Genomic DNA, 13,653 nt, shown 5'->3' on the forward strand with positions numbered 1-13,653 from the left:
AGATTATGAGAACTCTCAGAGAAAAAAGTCCAGAAGGGCTCTGAGGTTTTTCTCTCTCTCTTTAGACTTTGAACTCTCTGTTCTCTCTGACTGTTTTGTGTATCGCCATGAAAATTGACAGAGTTGTTAAGCAAGCGTTTCTGAGTTCAGGACTATAAGTTATGTAAGGTTTTGTTTTGGAATGAGCTTATGGGAAGCATCAGAATGGCATGGGGGGTATTTTCAATTTAACATTGCAGAATGTGAAAAATCCCCGCTGGCTATAGTATACAGCCACTCTCGTGGCTGTATAATTAGGAGGATGCCAGGGAACCCAGGAGTCGTGAGTGGCACAGCTCAAGGGTGACCTGCAAAGGCCACCCCATTATTGCCTGAGCCTTTTTTCCTGGCTGCACATTCAAAGATGTCCAGGTGGATGGGCCACCAAAGAACCTGCATTTAGCCTCTGCTAGATCTCTGATACACAGGCAAGACCTCGCACTTGCTGGTCACGGTGAAACTCTTCTTCCTCAGGACAGGTAACCATCAGCCAGTGTGGAGCAGTGGTTAGGGTGTTTGATGTTGACCTGGGAGCCCGGGGTTCAAATCCCCACTTAGCCATGAAGCTCACTGGGTGACCTTGGGCCAGTCACTATCTCACACCCTAGCCTACCTCACAGGGCTATTGTGAGGTAAAATGGAGAAGGGAGAACTATGTACACCACCTTGAGCTCCCTGGAAGAAAGGTGGGATATAAATGTAATAAATACAACACAGTCTGCATCTGTGCTGGAATTGCTTTTTAATATGTTTTTAATTTTTTTTGGAAAAAAAATGTTTTTAACCTTTTAAAAAAAATGTTTTGAAAACTAAAAAAATGTTTTTAAAGATGTTTTGTTTTAATGTATTTTAAAGTCTGTTTTTATGATGTTTTAAAGTGTTTTTAGTGCTTTTGTTTGCCGCCCTGGGCTCCTGCTGGAAGGAAGGGCAGGATATAAACCAAATAATAAATAAATAGAGGTTTTTTCCTTCTGTTGATCTCTATCTTTCTCATTTCCCAAATCTCGCTGTTTTCCCAACATCGCACTGCCTAAACCCCATTCATTTGCACTGGAGCATATCCGTTAGGATGCTACTAAATTCATGCTGGATCCCCTAGAGGCCTTCTCCTCTCCTTATATGGCCACTCTCCACTTTCTGTCTATTCCTAGCTTTACTCTACTATCGGTGCAGTCAATGGGCTTTGGGCAGCCTATGCAATGTCCTGCATTAACTAACCATCTTGCCGTTCGGTAACAGGCCTCCTCCCCCTCAACTGTCACCTGGCAGGGCAGCCATCCCATCAGGCTGCCTCTGTGGGTGAGATGGGAAGCAGGGCGCGTTGCATCAGGAACTGGCACCTCCTACCCTTGAACTGTTTCTACTATGCCAGCAGGTCATTATAAGATCTACTATTTAAGAATTGGTGCCCGAGTTTGGTTATTTCCTCTTCCCTTCCTGCCCCTTCTCCCTCACATTCTTATTTATTGATTTATATTATTAGATTTATATCCCGCCCTTCCTCCCAGCAGGAGCCCATGTATTGTGTTCTTTAGATTGTAAACCTGCCTACAGGGACTGTCTTGTTTTGAATAATGGTATGTAAGTCTCTCTGGGAGCCTTTTTGGTTGAAGAGCGGGGTACAAATCAGCTTTTCCCAACCTTGGTGTTCTCAGATGTTGTCGGACTCCAACTCCCATCAGCCCCAGCCAACATGGCCAATGGTCAGGAATTGTAGTCCAGCAATATCTGGGGACCCAAAGGTTAGGAAAGGCTGCTCTAAATACATAAGACACTGGATCTGGTGTTTCAAGCCACAAAGCCATTCCACTCACTGTCTGCCATTTTGACTCATGTAAACAAACATCATTTTATTCAAATTTGTCTTTACACTTATTGGTCCTTCTCCAGTTCTCCCAAGCAAACAAGAGGTACTGGCACAGAGTGCAATGACCTCCTTTTTCAGGGAAGTTGGAAGAGAAAAAGTGTCTTTACAAAGCAAGGCTTGAGATCCAGAGGGGTGGGTGGGTAATGGCGATCTGAGCTCCAACTCGTAACTACGCTCTCAAAGAACTGAATGCGGGACTGCAGGGACAGAACAGGCAGCGATTCTGTGTCTCGGCACAAGCCTTGAGGCAAACAGATTCTTTCCTGTTTTGGGGCCGGAGCTCCTTCACATCACTTCAGCTGCATTCCACTGCCCACTCCTGGGCCTAGGATAGGTAATCTCTCCTGCCTGTCAGTCCTTATAGTAATAGGGTCCTTTGATCTCTTTAAAGTTATGAATGGGTTAGGATATTAATAATTAATGCTGCCACGCACCCAGTAATTTTGTAATGTTATTCTTCTCTTTTCTCCCAATAAAAGAAAGCTTTGCTTTGGTCTGGTTTGGACCTGCATTCCTTGGGTTATACCCACACCATTTAGGCACACTTCAGTGCAAAGTGCTTGTTTTATCCCTAGCAAAAGATCCCCCCCCCTCAAGGAGGTGGTTTCATGGGGCATGTGGGTGGCAGGTTCACACACCCAGGTTCCCAAGGACATGTGTCGTAAGACAGAGCAGGGGTTGAAGCGCTGGCTGCACATCAGTTGGTTCCCTGAACTGACTCCTCTGCACTAATGCTCTGCAGCCCAGCTCTCTGCGCCAGGCACACTCCAGTAAATAGACTGCACACTTACAGATGCAGGAGACGGGGGCTTGCCCAGCAAGGAGCTTCCAAGCAACCATCAAGGAGTTTTTGCCACTGCAGCGAAACGTGATGGAGAAACAGCTCCGGGGAGCTTTTGCTTTTGTAAGAACGCTTTAGCTTTTTCTCTTCGTGCAGAACCATGGAAGAAAAAAGACAAGGAAGAAACAATTAGGTTGCACAGAGAACTGCATAATCAAATGAGATGGCTTTAGAAAAGGGAAGACCTGGGCTGAAATTCCAGATCTACCATCATGTCACTTTGAACAAGCATTGCTTTCTTTCAGGCTTAGTTGTCCTAGCTGTAAAATGGGACCAGGAGTGACCCATTTCACAGGAAGTGTTTTTTTTAAAAACGAAGAGCAGAGAGAGACAGAGAGAGAGAGAGAGAGACAGAGAGAGAGAGAGAGAGAGAGAGAGAGAGAGAGAGAGAGAGAGAGAGAGAGAGAGAGAGAGAGATTAACCTTATATTGTCACTTGCCTCAGGCAGGACGGATCAGTTTATTACTGTATTTACTTAAGACATTTATATACCACTTAATCATTTGCATTTCTAAGCCGTGTACACGCCCATACACCTTGACAACTTGCCAGTTTTGAGACGTCTAGGAGAATGTATCAAATTTTACTAACACAACAGGAACTGGTGGGAGCCAGTTTGCTCGGAACAATAGCAGATTAAATGCCATCTGACAGATGGTTTTAAAGGGAGATTAGACAAATTCATGGAGGACACTTCTATCAAAGGCCAAGCAGAACCTCCATATTCAGAAGCAATCTTTCTGAAGAGCAGTTCCTGTGAGGGACAGCTACTGTCCTCATGCTCTGCTTGTGACTTCTCTCAGAAGTCCCTGCTGGAAATAGGATGCTAGACTAGGTGAATCTTTGTTCCAGTACAACAGGGCTATTCTTGCGTTCAATTTCTTGAGGCTTAAGGAAAAGGTATCCTTAAAAAAAAAGAAAACCGGGATGTAGAAAAGCAACCCTGCTGTGAGATGAGTGGGTTTTGTCATTCACCTGTACCCCCCAAAACAGAAAATTAAACTGGCAAGGAACATTCATTCACATGCTACAATAAGAAAGCCCACTCCTCATTCTAGAACAATGTTTCTCCAAGTCTTAATAGAAGTAGTATCCCTTTTCGGAATGATTCAGAAAAGCATCCTCCCCCTTTATGCCACTGGAGGGGGCAGGAATTCCTTCTGCATCAATCATGGTTCAATCACATCCAACACAGAGAAGCAGCAGGGGTATTCCATTTTAATTATTTTATTAAATTTATACCCCACCCTTCCCCCTACAGGAGTCAATGGCAGCATCCCAAGCAGTTGAGCTTACACACACAATCAGGACACCGTCTGCTCTACAAACGCCATAAAAATAATAAAAAGTGGCTTTTCTCTCTTTAAACCAAGTTTGTATGCAAGTTCACAATTTCTACTGGCGACAGCAAATTTTTATTAGCCTATGTATCTGCAGACCCATCTGTCTGCACTAGTCACCTGGAGGCAATGCTTGCTCTCTATAGGTGACCAGGTGAGTGACTATTTACAAGTCTGTTCTAAATACTGTGTGGCAAGGTGTTCCTTTACCCAAGCTCACATCACTTAAGGTGAGCTGGTATGTTTATTCCAGACCTTCAAAAAGCAGTTTGAGACTTTAGAATATACACTGTAATTTAAGAAGATTACGTAAGAGATTAAAAAGCAGCAGCCTCAAAAGATTTTTAAACCAATTCTTAGCTCTAGAAATTACTTTTAGAGCAGCCAAAGAAATGTGACGCTTCAGAAGAAGCCGTCTTTCTAGGCCAGAGAGAAAGAGTCTTCCCCCGCCCCACCCCCCAGACAGACACAATCTTTAGGAATCAACAAAATATCCCACATCAGTTAACAAGCAATAATAATAATTTGCTGTATTAGTTTGTATGTCTTATATCAGCCTTCTTCAACCTGGTGCCCTCCAGATGTTTTGGACTACCACTCCCACGACCAATGGAAGCTTTATTCCAAAGCATAGGGAGGACACCAGGTTGGGAAAGTCTACTTTAAATAAGAATGATTATTTATTTATTGTTTATTTGTTAAATTTATTTCTTACCCTTCGCCCAAAGTGACAAACTTTATCAATACTAAAACAATACAATTAAAAACTTCTAAAATCAGTTAAAAACAACCTTCTAAAAACATATAAAGACTCCTAAAAGCAATCACCTACTCTCAAGCTAATTATTTCAGGGTTGCCAGGAACAGATCTTTCAGACATCAAATGTCTGGGTATACAGGAATGCTTTAAAATTTATCCTAAAAGTTAATAATGAGGGAGACTGGCACACCAAACTAGAGAGGGCATTCCACAAATGGAGAACCACCACCACCAAGGCCCTGTCACGGTTCACCACCAACTTGGACCCCCAGTGGTGGCACCTCCAAGATGGCCTTTCCTGCTAACTGTAGGGCTCAAGATGGTTGATACTGGGTATGCTAGTACTAATACCTTGAATTGGACCTGGTAGCTCATTAGTAGCCAGTGTAGTGCTCTAAATGGGCTGGCCCCCTTATCAACTAGCAGTTGCATCCTGGACTAGCTGCAGCCTCTAGTCTTCAAGGGCAGCCCCATGTACAGCACAGTACAGTAGTCCAGATGGGAGGTCACAAGAACACGGACAACTGAGGCCAGGCTGCTCTGATCTAGGAATGGCTTTAGCTGGCAAACTAGCCTAAATTGGCATTAGCTCTCCCAACCACAGAAGCCACTTGAGACTCCAGTGTCAAGCTGGAATCCAGACGTACTCCCAGATTACAAACCTGTTCCTTCAGGTTAAATAGCACTGATGATTAAGTAATACTTTTTTTTAATTAGTCCGTTAACCACACTTGGAAATATAATCATATGTCAAAGGTGCAGGATATAAATTAGACAAACAGGTAAGAAATAAAACCAGGCAGAGTGGAAGTATCTGCTTTACGATACTCACTAGATTGCATGTTGGCCTTCAGAATTTTTGTGATCCACTTGATGAGATACTGTGAGCTACACTCGGAATCCCGGGTGTGTTTTTTCAGCTTGTTGAACATTTTCTCAAGCAGAGTCTGTGTGAAGTCTTTGGAATGCAGGCTCTTCAGAAGGGGTTGCCAAAAGCGGAGAAGCGTAGGAGGAATTTTAAAATCCCACTCTTTGCTTTCTATACCACCACCAACAACATTGGGAAGGAAAAAATGTTTTATAGATGTAGATATTTTAAAAAGCAGCCACACAATATTTTGACAACCACCTGCCTCCAATAGTGTTCCAGTTTCAAAATTATGTTTCTGCATATATATATTTTTAAGGAGAGGTGGGTAGAACCACAATCACCATCTCCAGAGTAATGTGAATTTTGTTGTTGTTATGTGCCTTCAAGTCGATTTCGACTTATGGTGACCCTATGAATCAGTGACCTCCAAGAGCATCTGTCACGAACCACCCTGTTCAGATCTTGTAAGTTCAGGTCTGTGGCTTCCTTTATGAAATCAATCCATCTCTTGTTTGGCCTTCCTCTTTTTCTACTCCCTTCTGTTTTTCCCAGCATTATGGTCTTTTCTAGTGAATTCTGTCTTCTCATTATGTGTCCAAAGTATGATAACCTCAGTTTCATCCTTTTAGCTTCTAGTGATAGTTCTGGTTTAATTTATTCTAACACCCAATTATTTATCTTTTTCGCAGTCCATGGTATGTGCAAAGCTAAATACTGAAAAAAAGGAAGAATGAGAGAAACAAAGAAGAAGAAACCAAAACAAACTTAAGACATACAGGATTGCAGCAGACACTTGTGCAGGAATAGTCTTTGAAGATGAAAAAAAAATCTTGGAAGAGTTACATCAACCGCTCCTGTATTATCAATGAAACTTACAAGGCAAGAGGAAAATAGAGGAGGGGTTAATATGAATAGAGATGTAACTGGGAAAAGGAAAGGGCAAAAGGTTTCCATTTCCTTTTCCTGTTTTTGTCCCTCCCCCTTTTTTTTCCAAATTACGTTTGGTCGTGCAGGTGATTGAGTGCAAAAGCAGTTCATTTATATTGCTTACAAATGTTAATATGGCTTTGAACATAACAAATTCAGCTTGCTGGGATCTAGCACAGATTTGTTTTATATATTGCGAGTGGCCAACCGCTGACACGATAAGCACTCACCCGTCCACCCAGAGAAAGAGAGAAATCTAGGGCACCAACCTTGAGAGTCAATATTCAAGATGTGCAGCTCTTCCACGGTTGGAATGAGAAAGCCGTCGTCAAGCAAGGCTCCAGCCACAATCTCCCTAGAGCCATAACAAAAATCAGTGAGAGCCCTCCGCATGTTCCACGTTTGCCATCATGGATCTTGCACTGATCCACAACTATTCCTCCCACCCCTCACTGTATTTTATGAATGAATGCTTGCATTCCCCTCAGATGAGGCCTGATGTGGCAGACTCATCTCATGCTATCCAAAGAGTGGCGGAACAACAAAGTGAGCCTTTGTCAATTGGTCCTGCATGGGGCAGGGTTTGGTCCTGCATGGGGCAGGGTTCGAGCTACGGTTCCCAAACCCCCCCCCCCGACGACCTGAAAATTGCTGATGGTCTGAGGCAGACTACTCAACGATTTTTCTGTCTGTTGTACCAACTGTAATGTGCTGTTTTGCTTTTTAATCGTGTTTTCATTGCTTCTTTTATTTCCTGTATTTTTATTGTATTGCAACTTGCATTCCAGAGAATTCAAACTATAATACAATAAAATACAATATAGGATATAAAAGAAGCAACAGAAACACAATTAAAAATCTGTGTGAATATTTCATGCAGACATGCTGCGGACCACCTGAACGAAGCTCATGGACCACAGTTTGGGAACCTGTGAGAGCTTTTCGGCTGCTTGTTTAAGACTGGGTTGCAAGTACAGCACAGCCCGGAGGAGGCTGGTCCATTAGAGTGAATGAGCAAGTGCCCAGCAACCTCTGCCCTCAGTCAGCACCCACCTGCCTGGCTTCTTTCTAACAACCAGTTTTTTACTGGGATAGGGGTGATGCTACAACTTTTTTTTTTTTAAATTGTTTTATTATGTTTATAATATTGAAAAGTTGTTTTGGCTTGCTGTTATACTTGCTACGTTACTGTTTTATTGCGTTTTGTTATTAGGAAATCGTTTTGCAATTGTTTTTGAATGTTTCTGTTCCCCTTGTTGTAAGTCGCCTTGAGCACAATTTGTTGCGGAAAGGCGGCATACAAATAAAATGAATGAATGAATGAACCAGTCCACGGGGTGGCAGAGTTTGTCAGCTTCCTCTTCCCCTTTCACTTCAGTCTCAGTGCTGCCTTGGTAGAACTCAGCAGGGAGGAGGACAGTATTAGTTGGCTCTGCCTGTCACTGCCTCTGTCACTGCCTACCGTTGGCCTCCCTGCCTTCCACCTTGCCACTTCTGATGGGCACCAGTTGCCATGTATATAACCCAGCCTTCAGAAACCTGAAGGGCTCTGCTGGGAGGAAGAGTGGGATATAAATCAAATAATAAATAAATAAATATATAAACCTAGTGCCCTTCAGCTCCTTGGGACTACCACTTCCTTCATCCTCAGCTGGTGATTTCATTCTAGACAGAAGTCTGTGTGAGGGAACTGACATCACTGGAGACATTATATAAGGGCATCAATCTAGGCAGAGTTTGCCACTGATAAAACTGGACTTTATAAAACAATTCCTCACCTTTTAACATTCACCAATCTTCCTGTAATGCTGTTCCATTACTGACACCATTCTAAAAGACGTGTGTATGTGGATACTGCATTTCAGGCAAGATACTTCCAATCCTTCATTAGAAATTCATTTTGGACTTGCATACTTCCTCTGCGGTTTGCCATGATGTCTGAGGTCGGGCAAACTATGGTTTATGCAAACTATGGTTCACTTCCAGTTCATGGGTTGTACAGATGTGATACCAAACCAAACAAGTCTTGAGGAGTCTGCACACTTCTTCCTTTGCTTCTGATCTTGGTGTAGTTATAAACCATTGTTTATTGGAACACCCCCATGGCCAAGCTTATCTACAAAGTAGGATCTGATCCTAATTTCTAAGCAGACGCAGATCCTACGTTGCCTGTTTCGGAGTGTTTTGTCACAAACCAGGAATGGTTGTTTCTTCTAATCTCCGTATGTGAGAGGAGACTGCTTGTTTTCTTTATGCCATTCTATTGTTCAGTGTTATGCCTGAAGAGCCATTTTGGTTTGGAAGGAAGTCTATGGCTTGTGCAAACCAAACGTGACGGAAGAAACATGCAAGTCCAACTCTCATTGCTGACCCTCAAAACCATAGTTGATAATCAAAACCAGCCCACTGATAAATCCTTAATATACAGTTTGAGTTGCTATATACAAGTTGGACAAATTTGTTGGTTCAAAAACAGGGGGGGAAGGAATCAGTTTCTAAAACAGGCACATACTACTGCTAATGAAAGAGGGTGGGGAGACACAACTCTTCTGGAAGCTTCATATAACAGTGTTGGTTTCTAAAAGAAAACTTCTAGCTGGAGAGGGAACACGTTATTGTAGTCAGCGCCATCAGTCCAAGCTGCTGGAAATAGACACAGCCTCTCTCCCAGGCTGTATAAATAGCAGTTTGTGCTATAATTCAAATGACATGTTCCTCCAGAAACTGGGAAGTGAAAACCAGATGAAAAGGAACAGGGAGGAAGCCAGCCTCTGGTCCATTTGCTCAGGGACTTCTATGATGGTGCAAGCTCCAAAACTGTATTAATTTTGCATTCTCTCTCCTGTCCCCACCCCCACCCCAAAACACACACCCCTTTCTCATTAGCACCCTGACGCCAAGAACATAAGGAGCAACATAGGAAGCCGCCTTATACCAAGTCAGACCATGGGTCCATCTAGCTCCATACTGTCTACACTGATTGGCAGCAACTCTCCAGGATTTCACAGCCCAACCTGGAGATGCCAGGGACTGAAACTGGGACCTTTTGTATGCAAAGCATAAAGCTCTGCGACTCAGCCACAGCCCTTCCCAGAAGACTCTAAGCCCTTTGGTGGGGAAGCAGCTCAGAAGTAGGAGAGGCTTACAAAAGAGGAAAAGCAGGCACCGTCAGGAACGGTGATGCACCCACACAGCTGCTGCATCGTGGAAAGGTCTCCCTTCTTGCCATGCAGTTATTCAGGGCCTGCTCCAGGTTTAAGTGGGGCCCCTAGCACAATGCCCTCAGGCGGGCCTCCTCCATTGGGTGGCCCCTGCAGCAATAGGAATGACACCATTTAAACTCCCCACAGCATCCTGGTGTGATGTTCTGTCAGGGGGGAATTGTGGGAAATCTAAGTGGTGGCAGCCAGTGCTTATTCACCATTCAAACTGCTAATTCACCATTTAAAGCAGCCAAATGGGACCAAGTGTCACCGGTCTTGAAAAGTGCTGCACCGGCTGTCAGTGAGCTACTACTGGGCCCAATTCAGTACCAGCACACAAAGCCTTAAATGGCTTGGGGCTCAGGTAGCTAAAAGAATATCAATATCAACCATATCAGATCCTATGATTCACAGGCGACACCTTGTTGGTGCTGCCGTTGCCACTGGGCGCTGCTCATCTGGCGCTGATCTGTGACAGGGCCTTCTCAGTGGCAGCTCCCAGTGGTGGAATTTCCCTCCTGATGAGGTGTGTCTGTCTTTCTCCTCTCAGGAGGAACTTAAAAACATTCTTGTTTATCCAGGCATTTGACGGTTGAAAGACACTGGTCTTGGCAACTATGAACTATTTGGCTGAGAAAATGCGTTTTTAGAATGCTTTTAATAATACTGTTACTGATATGCTTGCCACTCTGGGCTCCTTTGGAAGGAAGGGTGGGATATAAACTGAACAAAGAAAGAATAGTCACAACTTTGTAGGCTAGAAAAAAAAATGAAGGGATGGATGGGCTAGAGTTGGCATCAGTAGCTGTCCAGGATGCTGTGTGGTGATGACAGGCCTGCAGCCACTGACAAGCCCTAGCCCTTCTTAGCTTCAGGAAAGTCAGTGCATCACGCATCCATGGACCATGCCTCAGGAAGGTGATGATGGTGGAGCAAACCCCTTACTTGCCCAAAATGTATTTCTGGCCTAATCTGGCAGCAAGGAAAGGACTGGACCACTTCTTCAAAGGCTTAAAAAGAGAGAGATGCACTCCGTGGTATTTGCACACAAGCTTCACACGCATATTTTGTACCCTGGAAATTCAAGAGTATTTTAAAATGTGAAAATCACCCCCTCCACACAAAGGCTTCTTCAGAGTCCCTCCAGTGCCCATCCAAAGTCTGGGGAAGTCCTGCAACAGAGAGACAGCCATCTGACTTTGCACCTCGAAAAAGCTCCAAACTTTTTAAAATGAAGGTCTCAAAGTTTGTGGAAGGTAACAGGCCCAGTGCTCTTGCACTCAAACCACAGCTCCACATGTCTCCGAAACCAAGGAAATCCTCCCCCATGAAATGAGGAAGCGAATGCTGACCTACTTGGTCAGCCACAAAGCTCCACCTCAGTGCAACTAACTCAGCTCAGGTGACCTGCTGAGAAACCCCCTTGCTGGCTTGACCATAACTACAAAGGGTGTGCCTTCTCTCCAGAGTTTATTTTTAAAAAATAAAGTTTCAAAAAACTCCCACTAGCCCAATGTGACAAAGAATTGTTCAAACATTAAACCACAATCACAATCTCACACAGCACTTTAGTGTCCTGAAAATGATTTCGGCTATATTGAAAGTAGCAGCTTATACCAGGGGTTGCTCAGGAATTTTAAGAATGCCCCCCTCCCAAATCAGTGCAGTTTTTAAAGGTTCATCTTGATGCAAAATAGCATCCAATCATATCTAACAAACAAAAACCTGTTCCTTGATCTCTGGAACCATCATGCAAACTTTGGTTATGATATCAGGAGGTAACTAAATGCATAGCAAACAGAGAACCAGGTTCCAAAATGCATATTGTGTGGGGGCTAGGGAACCACTACCATTAGGAGGGCCAGATCCAGAAGTGGATATTGATAGTGATATTGATATTCTTTTAGCCATTTTATGGCTTATTGTGTTTTTATGTCATTCTACAGCACTAGGGGACTTTAATATTGGAAGCGGTACACTGTATAACAAAAAAATAAAATACTTAATATCACAAGAACATTCGTATAAACACAGCAGGAAAAAGACCCACACATTTTTTTTAAAAGAAGTCTATACAAGAATAAAAATCAAATGCCACAATCTAATACTCCCTATTCATCCTAAACCGCTTAAATCCATCACCCACCATTTTGCACATGTCATTTCAGATCTAACTGAAATGGCTGCTTTTACTTGACATGAGTGGACCTCCACAATAAGAAGCCACAGCATGGTGCTCTCGGATTACAATTCCCATCATCTCCAACTATTGACTACACTGGCTGGGGCTGAAGGGAGTTGGGGTCCAACATCTGGAGGGCCCCATGTTGGCCATCTTTCAGCTGCAGCTCATTGCATTTATATCACACCTTTCTTCCATTGTGGAGATAAGTGGTATCTGTGGGGTTTCCAGGTGGTCTCCTATCCAGACCCAGCAAGACCCAGACCCACCTCCTTTCAGCAAGATGGCTGCATTGTATGTCTTCAGGGCATGCCCTGGGATCAATCACTGCTTCAACCATTGCTTCATTGATAAGCCAAAAGTTTTTAGGCATCAGGCTAAGACCTTTCTGTTCATGCAGACCTTGGGTAACTAAACTGGCCTCTGTTGTGGTGCTCATCTTTTAGTGGGGTGGGTAGGATTGGTCCTTTTTATTGTGTAATTTAATGAGAATTTTAGGTATTTTTTGGTATTGTACATAGTTTTAATTTTCTTTTCTTTTAATAGTTTTCATCAGTATGAATTTTATCTTGTTAAGTTGCCTTGAGCCTTTTTTCTAATAAAGCAGGTAACAGATATAAATAATAATACCAAACCATAGAAGCCACACCACCAAGCATCCCTCAGATTAGATAGCTTTGGTTAAAGTTATATTTGCCAAGTAGTCATATTCCAGCCTAAACACAAAGGCTCTTCAGAGGCATGTTGCTTGCTGATAGGTTTGGATAGGCTTAGTGTCTGGGCACGCACTTTGCACGTATAGGTTCCTGGTTTAAACAATCTAAAGCGGCAAGAGTGGGGAAAATGTTCCATCAAGATACTACAGCAGTGGCTCTTAAACCTTTTTTTGGACCACGGACTCCTTTGAGAATCCAACGAAAACTATGGATCCTCCATAAATACATTTAATTTTACTGCGTTGGAAATTGTTTTTTTTTTTTCACCCAGTTCACAGACCCCCTGAAACCCATCTGTGGACCACCTAGGTGCCCAGGGATCACAGGTTAAGAACCACTGTATTAGTGCATATAGACTAGGTCCATGGGGTAGTCAACATTGTGCTTTCCAGATGTTGCTGGACTCAGCCTTAGTCAGCTTGGCCAATAGTGAAGGATCAATTATTTATAAAACTGTTTGTGCACTGCTACTTATTATTCATTAAAAAATGAAAGTGGTTTACCACAATCATACATATACACAAAATAAAAATCATGTAAAAATCAGAAATCATTGACTATTACAGAAAGGTATTTTCTTCAATGCCTGCATAAGCGGCATAGAAAAGTTTTCAGCAGAGGTTCAAAGGCGACAACCAAAGTTGTTGATGGGAGCTGTAGTCAAAAAATGTCTGGAAGGCCAGAGGTTCACCATCCTGCTCAACAACATCTGGACCAGAGGATCAACGAGCGGCAGCACAGGACCAAATCCAGGAATCTAGTCAGTACTGAATTAGGTGCACCAATATACCAAGCAGAACATTCATTCCTTATATGCAGGGCTGCAAGTCCCATAGAAGCATAGAAAACCCACTGATTGCACTTCTAAATACAGCTTCATGGAAAAACCAACTATCATTCTTTTCTT

General features: G+C 43.2%; 1 protein-coding gene across 3 annotated transcripts in view; it reads right to left on the reverse strand.

The window, feature by feature from the left end:
- Positions 1–13,653, reverse strand: part of LAS1L (LAS1 like ribosome biogenesis factor) — a 67,429-nt gene that overhangs the window by 24,672 nt on the left and 29,104 nt on the right. For all 3 annotated transcript variants that reach the window (XM_061599030.1, XM_061599031.1, XM_061599032.1), the window contains exons 9-11: positions 6,915–7,000; positions 5,680–5,886; positions 2,698–2,833 (exon numbers count right to left, since the gene is read on the reverse strand). In XM_061599030.1, coding sequence (XP_061455014.1) covers positions 2,698–2,833; positions 5,680–5,886; positions 6,915–7,000 — 429 coding nt within the window. The remainder of the gene's footprint in view (positions 1–2,697; positions 2,834–5,679; positions 5,887–6,914; positions 7,001–13,653) is intronic.

The sequence above is a fragment of the Rhineura floridana genome, chromosome 16 (assembly GCF_030035675.1).
Source record: "Rhineura floridana isolate rRhiFlo1 chromosome 16, rRhiFlo1.hap2, whole genome shotgun sequence".
Lineage (NCBI taxonomy): Eukaryota > Metazoa > Chordata > Lepidosauria > Squamata > Rhineuridae > Rhineura > Rhineura floridana.